At 37.4% G+C, this 15,773-nt stretch overlaps 1 protein-coding gene across 1 annotated transcript in view; it reads left to right on the top strand.

Moving 5' to 3' along the window:
* LOC120776940 (proline-rich extensin-like protein EPR1) overlaps positions 1-15,773 on the top strand; it is a 32,293-nt gene that overhangs the window by 5,062 nt on the left and 11,458 nt on the right. Inside the window, 1 exon segment of the mRNA XM_040108019.1 lies at positions 12,723-12,844. Coding sequence (XP_039963953.1) covers positions 12,723-12,844 — 122 coding nt within the window.

Genomic DNA, 15,773 nt, shown 5'->3' with positions numbered 1-15,773 from the left:
TCTGAATACATCACATCTCATTACATTGCAATAAATGCGGAGATTAAATAATTAAAAATGCTGTGCACATGGCAAACAAATGAGGCAATCAGACTTTTGAAGGCAGTGAGTGTCAAATTAAGAGGAATATGTCATGATTTATTCAATTTGTAATATCTGTTGACCGGGTTCCAGCAAAATAATTATTTACTTTGCTTAACCAGTTTAAAGAGAATGGCAAATTTCTTGTGCTCCACCACACAATTACAAACATAAAGATATGAGTGGACATAATTTAAAGGTCCATTACACCGACACTGGCTGCACGTAAGCCACAGCGAACTCGTCTTTTGACGGCCATCAACACCGGCGGCGGCGGCGAAACGGGTTTCCAAGAATTAATGTTACATAACTTCAGCATTGAAAGTGAATCGCGATTGTGTGGTGGGGAAGACAAAAAACTACACATTCATGAAAGAGGTAAAAAATGCGGGAAAAAATAACCAAAAAATCGATGTAAATAATTACAAAGAGCCGAGTTCATGAACACAATAAAAAGTTTTTATTAAAGAGGAATGCTTCTGAGGCATGGCGAAAAGACAGAAGGCACCACCAATGGCAAGCCAAACGAAGTGCACACACACACGCACACAGTGTTGAATTCTTTTGGGTTAATGAATGTGTGTGGATGTGTGTGCAGCGCACTGTGGCTGGCAACATCTGCATACTAAATTGACAACCGAGCATAGTTGCACATCAAAATGAAAAATATGAAGAAAAATATTATGTTATTTGAGAATTTATTTACATATTCGTTAAAAATGTTAAATTCATATGCTCATAAGCATAAAACATCAACAACAACATTTTGACATATTTATGATTTAATAAGCATGTGGGTATCACTAGTGTTAGTGCCACCAAACATCTGAAAAAACTATTCTTACACACACACATACAGGCATAAATGCATAGATGTGCTTATAAATTTTTTGCCAAATATCTTAATTGCTAATTTTTCGGTATGAATCATGTGAATGCATTATTGGCTTTTTGTATGAAATTAATGACCCAACCATGACAATAGTCAATGTACACAAACACACACACACTCACATAGCATAAACATATGTATGTACATATATGTGGTATAGATGGCTAAATACCCACGGATATCAATAGATATCTGTGTTCAGACTTCAATCGACAACGAATCGGTTAATTGCCGTGGAAGTATCATTTAAGAGTAGCAAGTAGCAAGTTAATAAGTGCTTTAACCTTTGTCGTCACTCGTCGTCACTCGCCACTCGCCGTGATTGCCAATTAATTTAGATCTATTTTGTAGAACGATTGTTCTATTGACTTATTTTCAAAGTCAACTGATTTGAGGAGTTTTCTGAAAATTGTTATTTAAAATAGTATAGCACAAGTAAGGAAGAAAGAACACGCTAAAAGGAAGTTCGCGTGTAATCGAACATTTAGAACTCTTGCAACAAACTTGCAAGGAGCACAGTAGGCTAAATACTTATACACGGGTGTTGGCAAAACTTCATATTAAACTACCGCATTGGCCGATATATGTGATATAAAGCAGTGCCGGACTCTGAGGGGTGGAATGGAAGAAATTTTTTCCTATGTGATATTCCAACTCTAACTTATTCACTGAGCGTGTATCGATCGATCTGGCAAAGGCATCAAATATGACAAGTTCACTGCTTGTAGCGTTCCGAAATCGAAGACAAAGGTGAGGTACATTTTCGATCCATTTATTCAGACACGAAAAAAATTGCATCAGACACGCACTAAGAATTTGCGTCCGACAAACGAAACACGAAAATTTCAGCGTGAGAACTTGTGAAAAATACTACAGGGTCTCAGCGTACATTCCTCTGTTGGATACAATCGGCGAAGATTTGAAGACGCGCTTTTCCAGAGAAGTATTGGATTAATTTTAAGTGAGTTTGCTGCTTCGAGAAAATTCGCTTTGAAAACCAAAGACATGGAAAATGTTATTGATTACCTGATAGATAGTTGCAAAGCCCTTTTAATTTGATTTTAGTGGGTCGATTGGAAATTTTTCCATCATGATATTAAACTGTATAAAGACTACTATAATTAATACAAAATCTTCGGAGCCTGTATAAAGTCAACTGGAGGTTTGAAAATCTTTATATAAGATATCTGGGCGCTAAGAGAAGTACTGATCCGATTCAATCCAATTTTGACACATGCGTACATTATTACTAAAAAAACATTTTCTCTAAATGTCAATAATATATCTAATATATCTAACACGGCAAGAAGTCAGCCGTACTCACCGTCGGCTACATATTTTAAGGTTTTGGATCTTGAAAAGTTCGTTTCGACAATTTTTGGGCATAAAAGAAATGCCTTAAGGGTTTTATTTGTTAAAGTTTTATCTGGATATATTGAATATTTCTTGATTTGTGTATTGGAAAGTAAAGGAATCAGATTGAATTCCAAATTGTGTTATAACGGGTAATCTAATCCTGTAGAAGTACTTTTTTATTAGCCTTTTTTTGACGGATTACGCGTGAGCCCTGTCAAGCCGTTATGTTGTTTTTGTGCAGTATTGTCTCTAAATTGATAGTGAAAAGACTTATGCCTGAACAACGTTTACAAATCGTTGAACTTTATTAAAAAATTCTTGTTCTGTAATTAATGTGTTTCGCGCGCTTCGCTCAACTTACGGTCGACATAATCGGCCTACTGAGTGTACTACCCGCAACACCATCATCCTTCTTGAGACCCAGTATTCATTATTGGATAATATTCAACCGAATATACTACGCTCAGCACGCGGTGAAGAACATATGGCTGCCCTAGCTGAGAGTGTACCATAGAAGACCGTGGAGAATCGATTCGGCCGCCATTCGCAGCAAATCGAAATGACTTATTGAATGACTTGGCGTATTTTACGTTGAGATCTTAAATTGAGTGCGTACAAAATACTGCTTCCCAAGCGACATCGCTTCAATATATGGTATTTTAAGAAGTCCCAAGAAGATCAGACGTTTTCGAGTCAAATTTTGTTCAGCGGTGAGGTCCAATTTTGGCGCAATGGACATGTAAAGAAGCAAAATTGGCGCATTTGAGTCGAATAGCAACCTGAAGAGATTCAAGAGCTGCCCTTTCATCCAGAAAAAACAACGGTTTGGTGTGGTTCGAAGGCTGGTGGAATCATCGGTTCATATTTTTTCAAAAATGATGCCGATCAGAACATAACCGTCAATGGGGACGGTTGATGTTCGTAATCTCGGCGACATTTGGTATTAACAAAACAACGACACTGCCACAACATCACATCAATCAATGATTTATTGAGAGAACATTTCGATGAGCAGAAAATTACACGTTTTGGGCCGGTCAATGGGCCACTAACATCGTGTGATATCACACCGATAGACTTTTTCCTGTGGGGATATGGATTCAAGACTTGGAGCAAAACATCACGCGCGTCATTCGCCAGTATCCAGTCGAAATGCCCGAACGAGTTATCGAAAATTGGAAAATTGAACTCAACGGATGCACTATCTGAGACATAGCCGCGGCCAACATTTGAAAAATATAATTTCCGAAGAATGTTCTTTCGAATGATAATAAACATTCCTCATCAAATTTTAAGTTTCTGTGTTTTTTCTTGAAAGAAACCTGGAAAAGGATCCTTTAGAATAATAAGAAGCATTTCCATTTATTGATGATCGAAAAGGCCAAATGAGGAGTGCGCCTCCTTTTATTAAACTATTATTAGAGTCGTTGCTTTGTCATTAGAAATTGTTGGTCTTTTATATTAGAACAAACATGGTTATTGAAAGCATTAAAACTACCGTTATTTCTACATAACTTTTTTAATTCTGAAATTTAAATTTTATTACCGTTATGTGTCAACTTTTTTTTTTAATAATTTAATTTATGCGTGACACGAGATAATAAAATTGGCGCAATAAAATTTTTATTGAAAACAAAGCGTATTGATTTGGAAACACATTTACATACTTACACATATACACATACTTACACATATACACATGTACATAGCAATAATATGGACAAGATGAGTGGAGCAGTTTAGTTTAAATGCTGTTAAACTTGAATTATACAATTGTTATTTCGTGGCTCATATAAATATTCGAAGACAAATAAATTTAAAAATCCAACAAGAGTGAGCAAATTTCGATTATGTATTATATGTATAATATGTAGGTACACACATATAATTATAGAAGATTTTTGGCTTCTAATACAATGTGTGGCCATATGCGGTGGAGGACTAAATAATTTCTAAGGAGACGCTTTCAAGCTAAATATTTTTTGTCATTGTTCCTGGATAAAGATATTTGTAAAGATTTGGTTGAAATTGCCGCTAAGTATTTAAAGTATTCGACTTTTACGACCTTAGACAATCAGTTGACTAGTTCGTCCAAGCTTCAAACCACTTCATTCATTCCAAGGCAAAAAACAGTACTACCGTTACTTCTTGGCGTTTAAAAAAATACTAAACTGGAATAATGTGTTTATTTTTATCCGAAAGGTAAATAGATTAGCTGTATAAATCAGAAGTAATTAAAACGTGATTTCCAAATTAAATACAACCAAATTAATCTACTCGGGAGCGTGCACATACCCACACGTACGAAGATTGCACATAAATCTCTCTTGATTAGAAACAATTGGCGAATCGTTAGAATAAAAATAACAAACTTTCACTTTTATTTAACGGTTATTTCCGTGCGTTATTCTACCACACTTGGTGGCTGCAATTTGGAAAAGGTCGAACAAACACTCTCGCATGCACAGACAACACAGTGGGCGAAAACAAGTTGAATATTTTTGACCTTTTAGAGATGGAACTCGTGTTGGTCAACTTCCTATAATTGGATTGCTAAAACAAGTTGCTAACTTATGTCGACGGATGTACATATTTTTATATATGTACATACATATATGCATATATAGACACTATATTTTGGTACATATGTATGTATATATGTATGTTTTCGATGTATGTATGTGGTCTATTGCTTTTGTTCTGCTATTTATGTTGTATGGTAGGGTGTTGTTGTTGTTCTTTTACAGAAACTGGAATCATTTGTTGGGCACAGATTTGCATAGTGGTTTTATCTAAACGAAGATGCTACAAATATCTGCAACTATAAACACATACACACCTACACATACATATGTATGCCTCCATGACGTAAGAGGATATTAGATTTGGACAAAAACTATGGAAAAAACTAGAATTAGTTAGCATAAAGCAAATAGCAAAGTATCCAATTGAAGCAAATACATATGTATGCATATATATAAACATAGGCATACATACATATGTCAGCTGTGGTGTCGGTCGAAATGATTTGCATAAGTCAAGCTCGCTTGTCACCAAGGCTCTCCGAGCAGGTCCGCTTGTCACAGCCGTCTTGTCGCTTGTCTGATGCTTCTGCTGAGCAGCGCTGCGGTCGTGGGTCAACACCCGCGAATGAGGATCCTAGCCAATTTTCCCAGTCTATCCAGTCTTCAAGGGAAAGGCGCTTCATCGCTGTTGATTGGCAGTGCGGTGTCGACGACAGCAGCGATTAGCCGTGGCAGAAGGTATAGCACTTTCATCAACAACATCAAACAAACCCAGGCACAATGGTTAGAACAATAGACGAGCCAGCAAATAGCTGAGGCGGGGCGGCTGACTGCGTGCGGAACCAGTTCATCACTTTACGATTTGAATAATGACTTTTATTCTTGCTTTAATTTGCTGATATGTTTGTTCGTTTCGATTTGTGGTTTTTGTTCTCCTTGTGCCCCTAGCTTGACGTTTATTTTTGTTAATGTCCAAAATTTATGGCTCACGATAAAAAGTCTATAATATTCAATTGTTTGAATTTTATCTGTTCAAGCCGGTTTTCGGTATATTTTCAGCATCCGCAATACATTGAAATAGTTATGTGTGTGTGTGTGTGTGTGCCAAAGTGTATGGGGCTCACACTTGTATTTGTCAAATGTGATACAAAAGACTGTAGGACCTTGCTTCGAATTGTATAAATCCATTACAGAAACTTAGGTCGAGATAACCTGTCTTGCCGTTAATCGGATGGAATAAGACGAATATGATGTTACGCTCCGTTACAAGTGTAAATGTATGTTCAATTTAAGTTTTAAAGCGCATTCGATGCATTGGAAGCATCGCTTCCTTTAATAGGAATAAATACACTACTTTTAAGCCTGCCCCTAATCCGCTGATCTGTTAACTCGCCTATATTGCACGATGGCATTTTTGATACAGTATTTTGCAGCATTGAGATCTTCATAAACCCGACTTTGTGATATATCTGTATGCTCCTCAATATTTGTTTGACATTTTTCAATGCTATATGGCCATCTCAAAGGGGATTTCGAAGACTTTATATTTGAAAAATATTTGTTATATAAGAAAAATATATATCGAAGAGGATTTCGAACACTTTATATTTGAAAAATGGTTGTTGTATGATAATACCTTGCTCCAACGGTAATTTGAACGCTGTATCACTTCATAGCACATAATTATTATGTTCATGTGTTAAACTCTGGTTGAAAATGGTTCAACAGAAGCATTAAAACACTAGACTAAACTGGATGAGATTCGATGCAAAAAAGTTACAAAGAAATGGAATTTTTAAGCCACAGCAGCAAAGTGCTCACAACCACAACGCCATACATACATACATATGTATTATGCAACACAACTCAATAAAAGTATTCACTTCTGTCAAATATTTATTTATAAGCGCTGCCAAAAGCTCTTTATTGCAAGCATTAATTTATTTTTGTGAAAAAAAGAAAATAAAGCGCCGAACTTCGTCTATTATGCAATTAAGCAGAGATTCTCATAAACTTGTTTGGCTTGAAAATTTGAAAGTAGTGCATTAAAAAATTAATTGGCTTTTATACATAAGCGCAGATGAAGTAAGGGTAATAATGCATATTCATGAAACTAAATTTCAACTGAAATCAAAACAAATACAATATTTTGAACGTCTTCGACGCAAAAGTGGAAATTATTGCTATGAAGCCGCTGAAGTGCGCCTACCTGGAAATTGCTTCTGTGTGGACATAGCTCAACGGACTAAACTGTTTCGCTATGACACTTTTCACGTTAACTCCATGAAAGAAACTGCCATGAAAGAAGTTTATATGTCTGCTATCATTTCCATCAAAGTGATGCATCAAAATTAGGTTGAATTAGCCTCCCATACGCGAAGTCTCCAATACTCGCGCAAACAATTGACACTGTGAGCATTATTTTAACATTCGATTTACTACCAACAGATGTACATACATACATGTATTGACTAACTGTACTTATCTCCGTGCTTGTATATGTGCTTATTTGCATGTGAAGGCGAGTGCCGACAATCACACGCTCGCACACTCACCTACAATTAAGCTCGAAAACCCAGCTTAAGCACACTTCACGTTTAATTCGACAGCACTTCGAGTTCGTGTCCAACAGCACTTCGGCGGCACGTTAATTGTTAAATCAGCCTAATTGAACCGTTACAGCAATTTTGTGGCGCATTTGCGGAGTCGGAGACAATACGCTCGGTAAAAAAGTGGGTTTATTCGCCAAGTCACTTAAATGTTTTGCCCAACTTATGTAGACATATACCCTTCACATATGTAATTTATACAAATTGAGTGAGGAAGTCCAAAGACGAACAACGAACAAACTTAAAATTTCCAAGAAAAGCTTATCTAATCGAGACTTTTTTGCCTTATGAAAGAAGAGCACCCTGTTTCGGATATTTATCCCAATGAGTATCCAAAAAAAGTTTCGGTTATTAAAACATATCACATTTCGCCGCGAGATCAAAATAGATAACGGTAGCGCTTTCTTTTAAGCTTTTAGTCTGATTTCGATTTCGTGTAGAGGGTATATATAAATTGAGCTGTGTGTGGGCTAATTCAAAATCAAGTGACCTTTACATTTATATTAAGATAAACACCTTAATTTGTAGAAGAAATATAAAAAGCAACAATAAATGTTTGAAAAACAACAGCAACTACGGCTGTTACTGTACATTGTGCTTTTTTCTCACACCCTAGCTGGTCAACATAAATACGCTTATTTCAGACATACTTAACTGTAAGCATACATACAGGGTGCACCTAAACTTAATAGTGAATATGAAGCAATTAGGAACGAAGAATAAGTTAGAACTGAAATTAGTTATGTTATGGACTTGTGGAACATTTCCATTGTTGATTTTGTCAACTCACATTTATTTGATTGAAATTAAGGGGTTACATGGGCTTACGGGTTTCAAAAAATCTATATATTTATTGCCTTATTAATCTCTACAGCACCTCTGGAATATTGTCCTAAATTCTCAATTTGATCTGTGTAATAGTTTCGGAGATACAGCCTTGAGAACTTGTGCGCTTGCTGTTAGCTAGGCTAAGACCGCCGTCTTTAAACGCGTTCTTTCTCGAAACTGTGCTTTTGAAGTCGGTTGGCAAGATTTCTCGAGAACTACTCAACCGATCTTTATGAAGTTTTACGCAGATCTTCGAGATACAATTCTTAAAGACTTGGATGAAGGATTTTTTTTTTCGATTACAACTATTTGATAAAAAAAAAATGTCGCGCAATTTCACTGAAATTTTAATTTTTTTGTAAAATGCCTGCAAAAATCCAATTTCAATTTTTTTTCCTTCGCTTAAGTTTTAAGTTAAGGTTTCAAATAAAACTAAAACTCGTATTTTTTCACTTTAGATGATCCTGTAAACAGTTATATTTTTCGAGGGGTCATCGGAAATGGCGGCGCAATGGCCGAGTTTAAAATATTTTTTTCAAATAGAATTTCTTTGTTAATAGTGTACGTTTATAGCAATAAGAAATTCTAATAAAATATTTCATTTTTTGTATGACAAAAAATTGTTGAAAAAAGGCTGTTTTTTTTACCCGAGGAACCCTTGTAACCCCTTAATGTGAAATCAGTAGCATTGTTTCCTCAGACTCCCTTAGACTTTATAGCAATTTTCGACTTTAAAGTAGCCGTAAAAAATAACCGAAACTCAGTTGATCCACCCTGTATTGAAGCTAACTTATTTACTTTTATTAATTCGTTTGGTTTCGCCGTTTATTCGCCACCTGTCTTTAAGGTTGTTGCTGTTTTTCGCTTTGCTCTGTCGGTCAATTTGTTCACGAATTGTTTTTCTGAAATAAATTTTCGAAAATCAAACAAAAAGTAGCTAATTTGAATTCAAGAGCTAATTTTTTACACGTTTGTCGGTCGGTCATGAGTTCAATTTCTCGATTCTCAAACAGTTACTATTCGTAGCATGATGATTAGAGATTTAAAAAAGTGAAGATTAACGCCTCCGCGCATTAATGTAGTTTTGGTTTTATTTTGTTTTACTGTTTTTGGTATTAACGAAGATAAGCCGAGGCCATTTAAATATTTCAAAGACAGTGAATGACCCAGAATTTTGTAGAATGCACATCAAGCGGTGGGCAAGAATTGCAGAATTGAATGAAAAACTTTTGCCAGATACAGAGAACAGTCTTCAATCTGTTTTGGTGATACGAATTTGGAGTCCCTTTATTTTTGTGGTGTTGGGATAATGACTAGCCAAACTATTAGAGGTGCTGGAATAAAAAATTACTGTACATATCGACTAAATTACTGGGGGCGTTCTCACGATAGTCGGGTCTACGTAACCGGAATGGACCCGGACGCTTTATCCGGTCAAAGACTGTCAATCCTGCCGCAACAACAATAACTGAGTTACTGGAAAAAAATATTGCGGTTTGTGGAGAAAATTTATTTTATTTTATCAGCTCCACCACATTGGATTAAAAATCGGTTCTTCTTTTTTGCCCAAAAGGGTTTATTCGACTACTTTGTCTAGCGGCGATGCTATTAGCATGGTTTTTAACTGTTTTTATGCTTTACTGCTATTATCATTACTACCAGCTAACCCGTAAATGTGAAGTAAATGAAGCCGAAAAGTTGATGACGTGAATTGAAACACTCGTTTAAGCATATGCATATGCGTGTGATGCGGTGAAGCTGAGCAAAATGCACATAATTCGATTAATCAAGATAACTGTTGCGGAACAATGGCATTAAATTGCTTTGGTTCGTTTTCAAAGCAGAACTTTGTTCAAAATTAAAAACATTTTCACTTTCAAGAGAATTCATAAATATACATACGTTCGTAATTGAGTTGAAATGTCTGGCTCTAGTATTGAGCATAAAAAAATCCTCGTGAGCATTAAAGAAACCGTTTGATGCATTGTTCGTGTTTTGTCGCAGACCCAAGTTGAAAACCAAGTCTTATCAGGTGTGTGTCTTCGATAACTTCAAAATTAAGTGAATAAAGAGTTGTGGCACCAAACCATCTTCACTAAAAATTGCCAATCGGCTCAATTAAGGTGCCCCCTGAAATACTCTCTGGCACACTGCAGCCACAGTAAGTGCTTTTTTATTTCATCTTTCATGTCTGTACTCCTTGGGCTCACAGACTAGTATCAATCAATCAATATATTGCAGCTTCATGCAATTAAGGTTAATTTGACCTCTTCAACTTTGTTGCCACCAAAAAAAAAATATAAAAAATATTATTCTTTGTTGCTGCGATTTTCTTCCTGATACCTTCACACACACACAAACATAAATGAGTTTAAAGTCTTGAATGCGTCGCTGTCGTCACTTCCCTGGCTCCGCGGTGATCAAATGACTCGCTAAAATTTCGGCTCACCTTCGCTGCACTGTCGAATTAACACCTCGAACCACGATGGACATCGATCAGCGAGCTGTTGCAGCATCGCACTGCATGATTTGGCAAATGCTTTCAATACCCACAGCTTATTTTGTTTTGGTTGCTGATGGACTGCGGAGTGGGTGATGTTATGCATTAATCGGTGGATTGACAAAAGTTAGATGTGTATGTGATGGTGTGTAAGTACATTGCTGCACTTTAGTCTAACGGTTTTTGGCAAGTTTGCTGAATAAATTCTTACGAAAATGTCCATAAACTAATTAGAAGTTAATTGCGAATGTAATGGAAAATCCATTTACGCTTTTTTATAGTAATTATACAATGTATAAACAGCTCAGTCGTTGTTAATGACCTTTGACATACATACATAGTACAAGTATATACAAATTATCCGAGCAATTTGGCCTTTAGTACACACAAATTATAAGATGTCTTCGTTGTTGTATTAAAAAAAATAATAAAAAATTAAGAGGTAATGAAGGGCTAAGCTCGAATGCAACCCAACGTCTTATAACTTGCAAGAATCAATGTCAGGGAAATATCTTAAGGTACAAACCATCAACCAGAGTATCGGAATCCAAGCCATTATATATACAGTTGAACTTCCCGAACTCGAATCACCGTAATCCACAAAGAAACTTCGAGTTAGAGAGGCTTCGAGTTATGGAAGGAAATAATCATATACATATATCACCTTCACTGACCGACATATTCCGCAAAAGGTTTGTTGGAAACACGAAGTCCATTATATATGTATGTATATGTAGTATATGAGAGTTGAAGATAGTATTCCATTAATATGCCACTTACTATTAAATGTTCTCTTAGGTTCATTAAGGTAAGGTAGTCACAAAGAAAGAAGTCACCCGTATGTTTTGTGTTTATTATATAGAAGCTAGGTCAAGTATCGGCTAATTTTATCCATTTTAGGCACAAAGATACACTGTTCCCAATAAATCACGCTCTCTCTTTTTTATAGAGATAGCTCACATGATATAAAGTCACCTGGAAGTTCGAAAATCATTGTGTTAGGTATATGGGAGCTAAGGGAAGTATTGACACCATTCAACCAATTTTTGACACACAGAGATACCGTTATGAGGAAAATATTATCCCTGAATTTCAATCTCGCAAATTTACAGAGTTTACGGTAAAAAGTCAACTATAGGTTCTGGGATCCAAATATTCGGTACCCAGGAGCTTGAACAGTTTTTGTTGGATTTGAACAATTTTTGGTTACTAAATGAAATACTTTAAAGGAATTATTCCAATTTTACACCAGCTCCTCTAAAGCTCTATCATACCATCTCGGGGGTAAAATTTAATGTCTTTGGAGTGTTGCGAATTGTCCTATGCTAATTTGGCTATTGTAGCTGTAGTGGTTCAGAAGAAATGTACATTAAATCTAATAGAAGGCGGGCCACACCCACTTTTTTTTTAAATTGGCCCTTCCTACTGCAATCTTATGTGCCAAATTACAGCTTTATATCTTAATTTGGTGCTTAGTTATGGCACTTTATATGTTTTCGGTTAATGGCAATTTGTGGGCGCGGCAGTGGTCCGTTTACGCCCATCCACGAACTCATATTTTTTGGGTACTAAAGAAACCACATATCAAGTTTCATCGAGGTATCTCAATTTTCACTCAAGTTACAGCTTGCCCGAAGGGACAAACGGACAGACAGTCAAACGGATTTAAACTTTTCTCGTCATCCTGACCATATATGTTTAACCCTATATCTATCTCGCTTAGTTTTAGGTGATACTTACAACCGTTATGTAAGCAAAACTATAATACTTTGTAGCAACAAGTTGTAAGAGCATAAAAATATAATACCAGAATACCTCCCTAAACTGTACTTGTAAGTATTTTATATATTTTCATAATTTATGGAACTCGGATCGGCACTCATCACCTTTTTGTCGATTTGATATCCCTGCGAACCATATACAACCATTAGCTCAGTCAAAATTGGGAAAGAGCTCTCCAGGTCATCTGATATTAGACGAGGACTTAGACTGGGACGAGACGCTCTCGTGCGCCTTCTTCAATATATTACTGGAAAATGTGATACAACACACGGTGCACTATTTACTCTAAAAGAACAATATCACTAGGGTACGCAGATGGCATTGGTATCGAAGATGGAACTGTCAGCGCAGCGCAAAAATATGGAAAAAGGCGAACTGAGATGAAAAAGCACTTGGAACATTTATGATAACTGTTTGTGGCAAGATCTTTGGAGCCGTTTGCGTGAGTGATGAGTTGCAAAGAAGATGGAATCACGAACTGCACTTCATGGATATTATTGAGCGCATAAATATCCAACAAATGCACTGGTTAGGTCATATCATATACACGGAAGGAGAGAAAAGCTACTTCGATTCTTTACCCATGGGCGGCCAACGGAAGCAACGACGCCCACGCAGCCAATGGAAACATCAAGTGAATAGAGATTTGTAAGCACATAGGATGTTCAACTGGCATAACCTCGCAAAAGGTAGAGGCAAACGGTGAAGTTATAAGTTCTCAGCCTATACTGACTCACTGTAGTATTTTCGGTTTTCGGTTTTCATTTTTCTTTGTTTCATTTCAAATAATTTCATTTCAGCCTATACTGACTCACTGTAGTATTTTCGGTTTTCGGTTTTTCATTTTTCCTTGGTTCATTTCAAATAAAAACTGTTTGCCTTTAAAATCAAACCTTTATATAAAGAAACAACCAAAGGGAAAACAACAAAGCGTCTTTTCGCATAAACGAATTTCTAAAAATTCAAAACTTTTCTAGCAGCACATAGTACCTATGGCATGGCATAAGATAATATACCACAGTTTAATGTTAAATAATGTCCGCATAAGCCAAATGGAATATGAAAGCTTGCCGGAACATAACATAACATATTCTTGTGTACAAAAACCATTATATGCTATAATAAATTATAATGGTTTTTGCAACTTTAGCTAAGAGACATACATACAGAAATAATTATCATTACATTTAGCCTTTTAAACTCCCCAGTGTGGCCTTCTGGTGCATTTTCCCAGTCGCAAATAAGTCTCTCACCTCAGTAGCCAAGTCCACCGGCGGATTTATGACGCCTAATAATCACTTTATACGCATACCATGCAGACCAAGGAGGTTCAAAGCCACCGTCCTAAAATAGACAATTCATTGGCAACGAGTCAAGTATTTTACACACAAAAACAAACAAGCAAATAAGCATTAGTAAGTAGTAAATTCAGTTAAAGCGATAAAACAACAAAAACCGAAAATTAAACACCACACACATACACAAACGGTGGCCGCAGCAATGCAAGAGATTAGCGCCTTTTTGCCAAAACACAAATCAGGAACGCACACACACACACGCACACATAGTGGCTTCGGCAGAGGCCACCAGCCGCATGCAGTAAGTCAATAATATCTGTTGGTTTATGATTGAAAACATTCAAATTTACATGCGGCGCTGTTGGTAGTTGTTTGGGGTGTCACTCGGCTAATGGGTTGGCAGGCCAGCAGTTGGTGGGTGTTAATTCGCGATAGACTTAGTTGTTATTGCAACAATAATTATTGCAGCGACAATAATGAGGGGCTCAGTGGTTGTGCCATAAGCTCATTACATCTCTTTAAGTGGCTAGTTACTGTTAGTCTACACTACGTACTGCGTTGCAGCGCCACGGCATTTCTTGTTGTTGCCGTTAATCGAACACAAAACAATTAAGTCTTCTGTTTTGCAGGCGGAACCGCTATTCTCGGCAAGTGATGCTTTACCTTGTTTTACTTCTAAGCTGGCTCTGCATTAATTACCGTTTCAAGTGTCCAGCCGTTGGCACTGTAATTAAAATATTTGTCAGCGCTCACGATTAGCATCAGCCGAGCTGACAGTTCCACTAAGTCGAGTGCGCAAAGAACCTACCTGTCCGTCTGACTGTGGTTCACATGTCACTGCAATTATTTCGCCACAGGCGACTGCAGACACCAATACAGCCCACTCGCGCTGCTTGCTCTTGCGCATGCGTTGTCTTTTTCTGCTCTTTGGGCTGTCAACAGGTCAGCGCGGCGTACTTCGCGCTCCAAAAAAGTGAATCTTCATTTTCAAATTACCTGCCGCTATGCTAACTGCACAATGTTGCAGCGTCGCGCGTCCTAGCGGTCACTCGTCACACAGCTATTTGCGTTTAAAGGTCACTTGGACCAGTTGACGCTCAAGCTGCGTTGAATTGTGAGCACAATGTTTTAGCTGTAGTCCACACACACACATGCACAGCCACTTTTGGGGCCAATGCGGCTTTATAGCACGTTTTGTTGTTGTTGTTTTTTTATTTTCATGTTTTCTGCGCCGTCTACAGCATGTTCATGCGTATGGCTGCGGCTTTTATGGCTTGTGCATCGGTGCCCACCTTAACATTCAACTCGAACGATATGCGCATGTGTGTGTGTGTGTATTCATGTAACCGGTATAAGTCGACGGCGGGAAGGTGCGCAAGCTCTCGCTATGCCTTCAATGAATTGGCGTTTTAGTGGCGTTCGCAGCGCAAGTGATATATTCACTTGGTTTGCACGCATGCGCAAAAAATGCAAGTGGCTTAGCTCAGAGCAAGAACTTCATAAATACATTTCATGTTCACAAACACGCACACACGCATTAAGAAACTGTAATACTTGCACTTGGGCGAATTGCCCTCTGTCGCTGCACGCTTCGCCTGCCTCACACCCGCTTTAGTGGCTTACGGCGTCCAGCGCATTTGACCGACTTCGATTAACAGCCTTGCGTCTCGTCAGCGCGCAAGCGCATCAGCGGATTAAACCACTACTCAGCGGCGCTGTGTGAAGCAGATTTACTTCGACCCACTCGCAGTTTTTTGTTTGCGGCGAATTAGCAACTATTTCAACTCGCTGCGTGTTGCATGTGTTTTATGCGCAGGCGCATCCGTAACTCAACTCTACAGTATATGTGTGTTTGTTTGTATATTTTCGTATATTTCATTTGAAACTTTGATAGGCTCCATT

This window comes from Bactrocera tryoni, chromosome 5 (genome assembly GCF_016617805.1).
Source record: "Bactrocera tryoni isolate S06 chromosome 5, CSIRO_BtryS06_freeze2, whole genome shotgun sequence".
Taxonomy (NCBI): domain Eukaryota; kingdom Metazoa; phylum Arthropoda; class Insecta; order Diptera; family Tephritidae; genus Bactrocera; species Bactrocera tryoni.
This window is presented reverse-complemented; position numbering and strand designations above follow the sequence as displayed.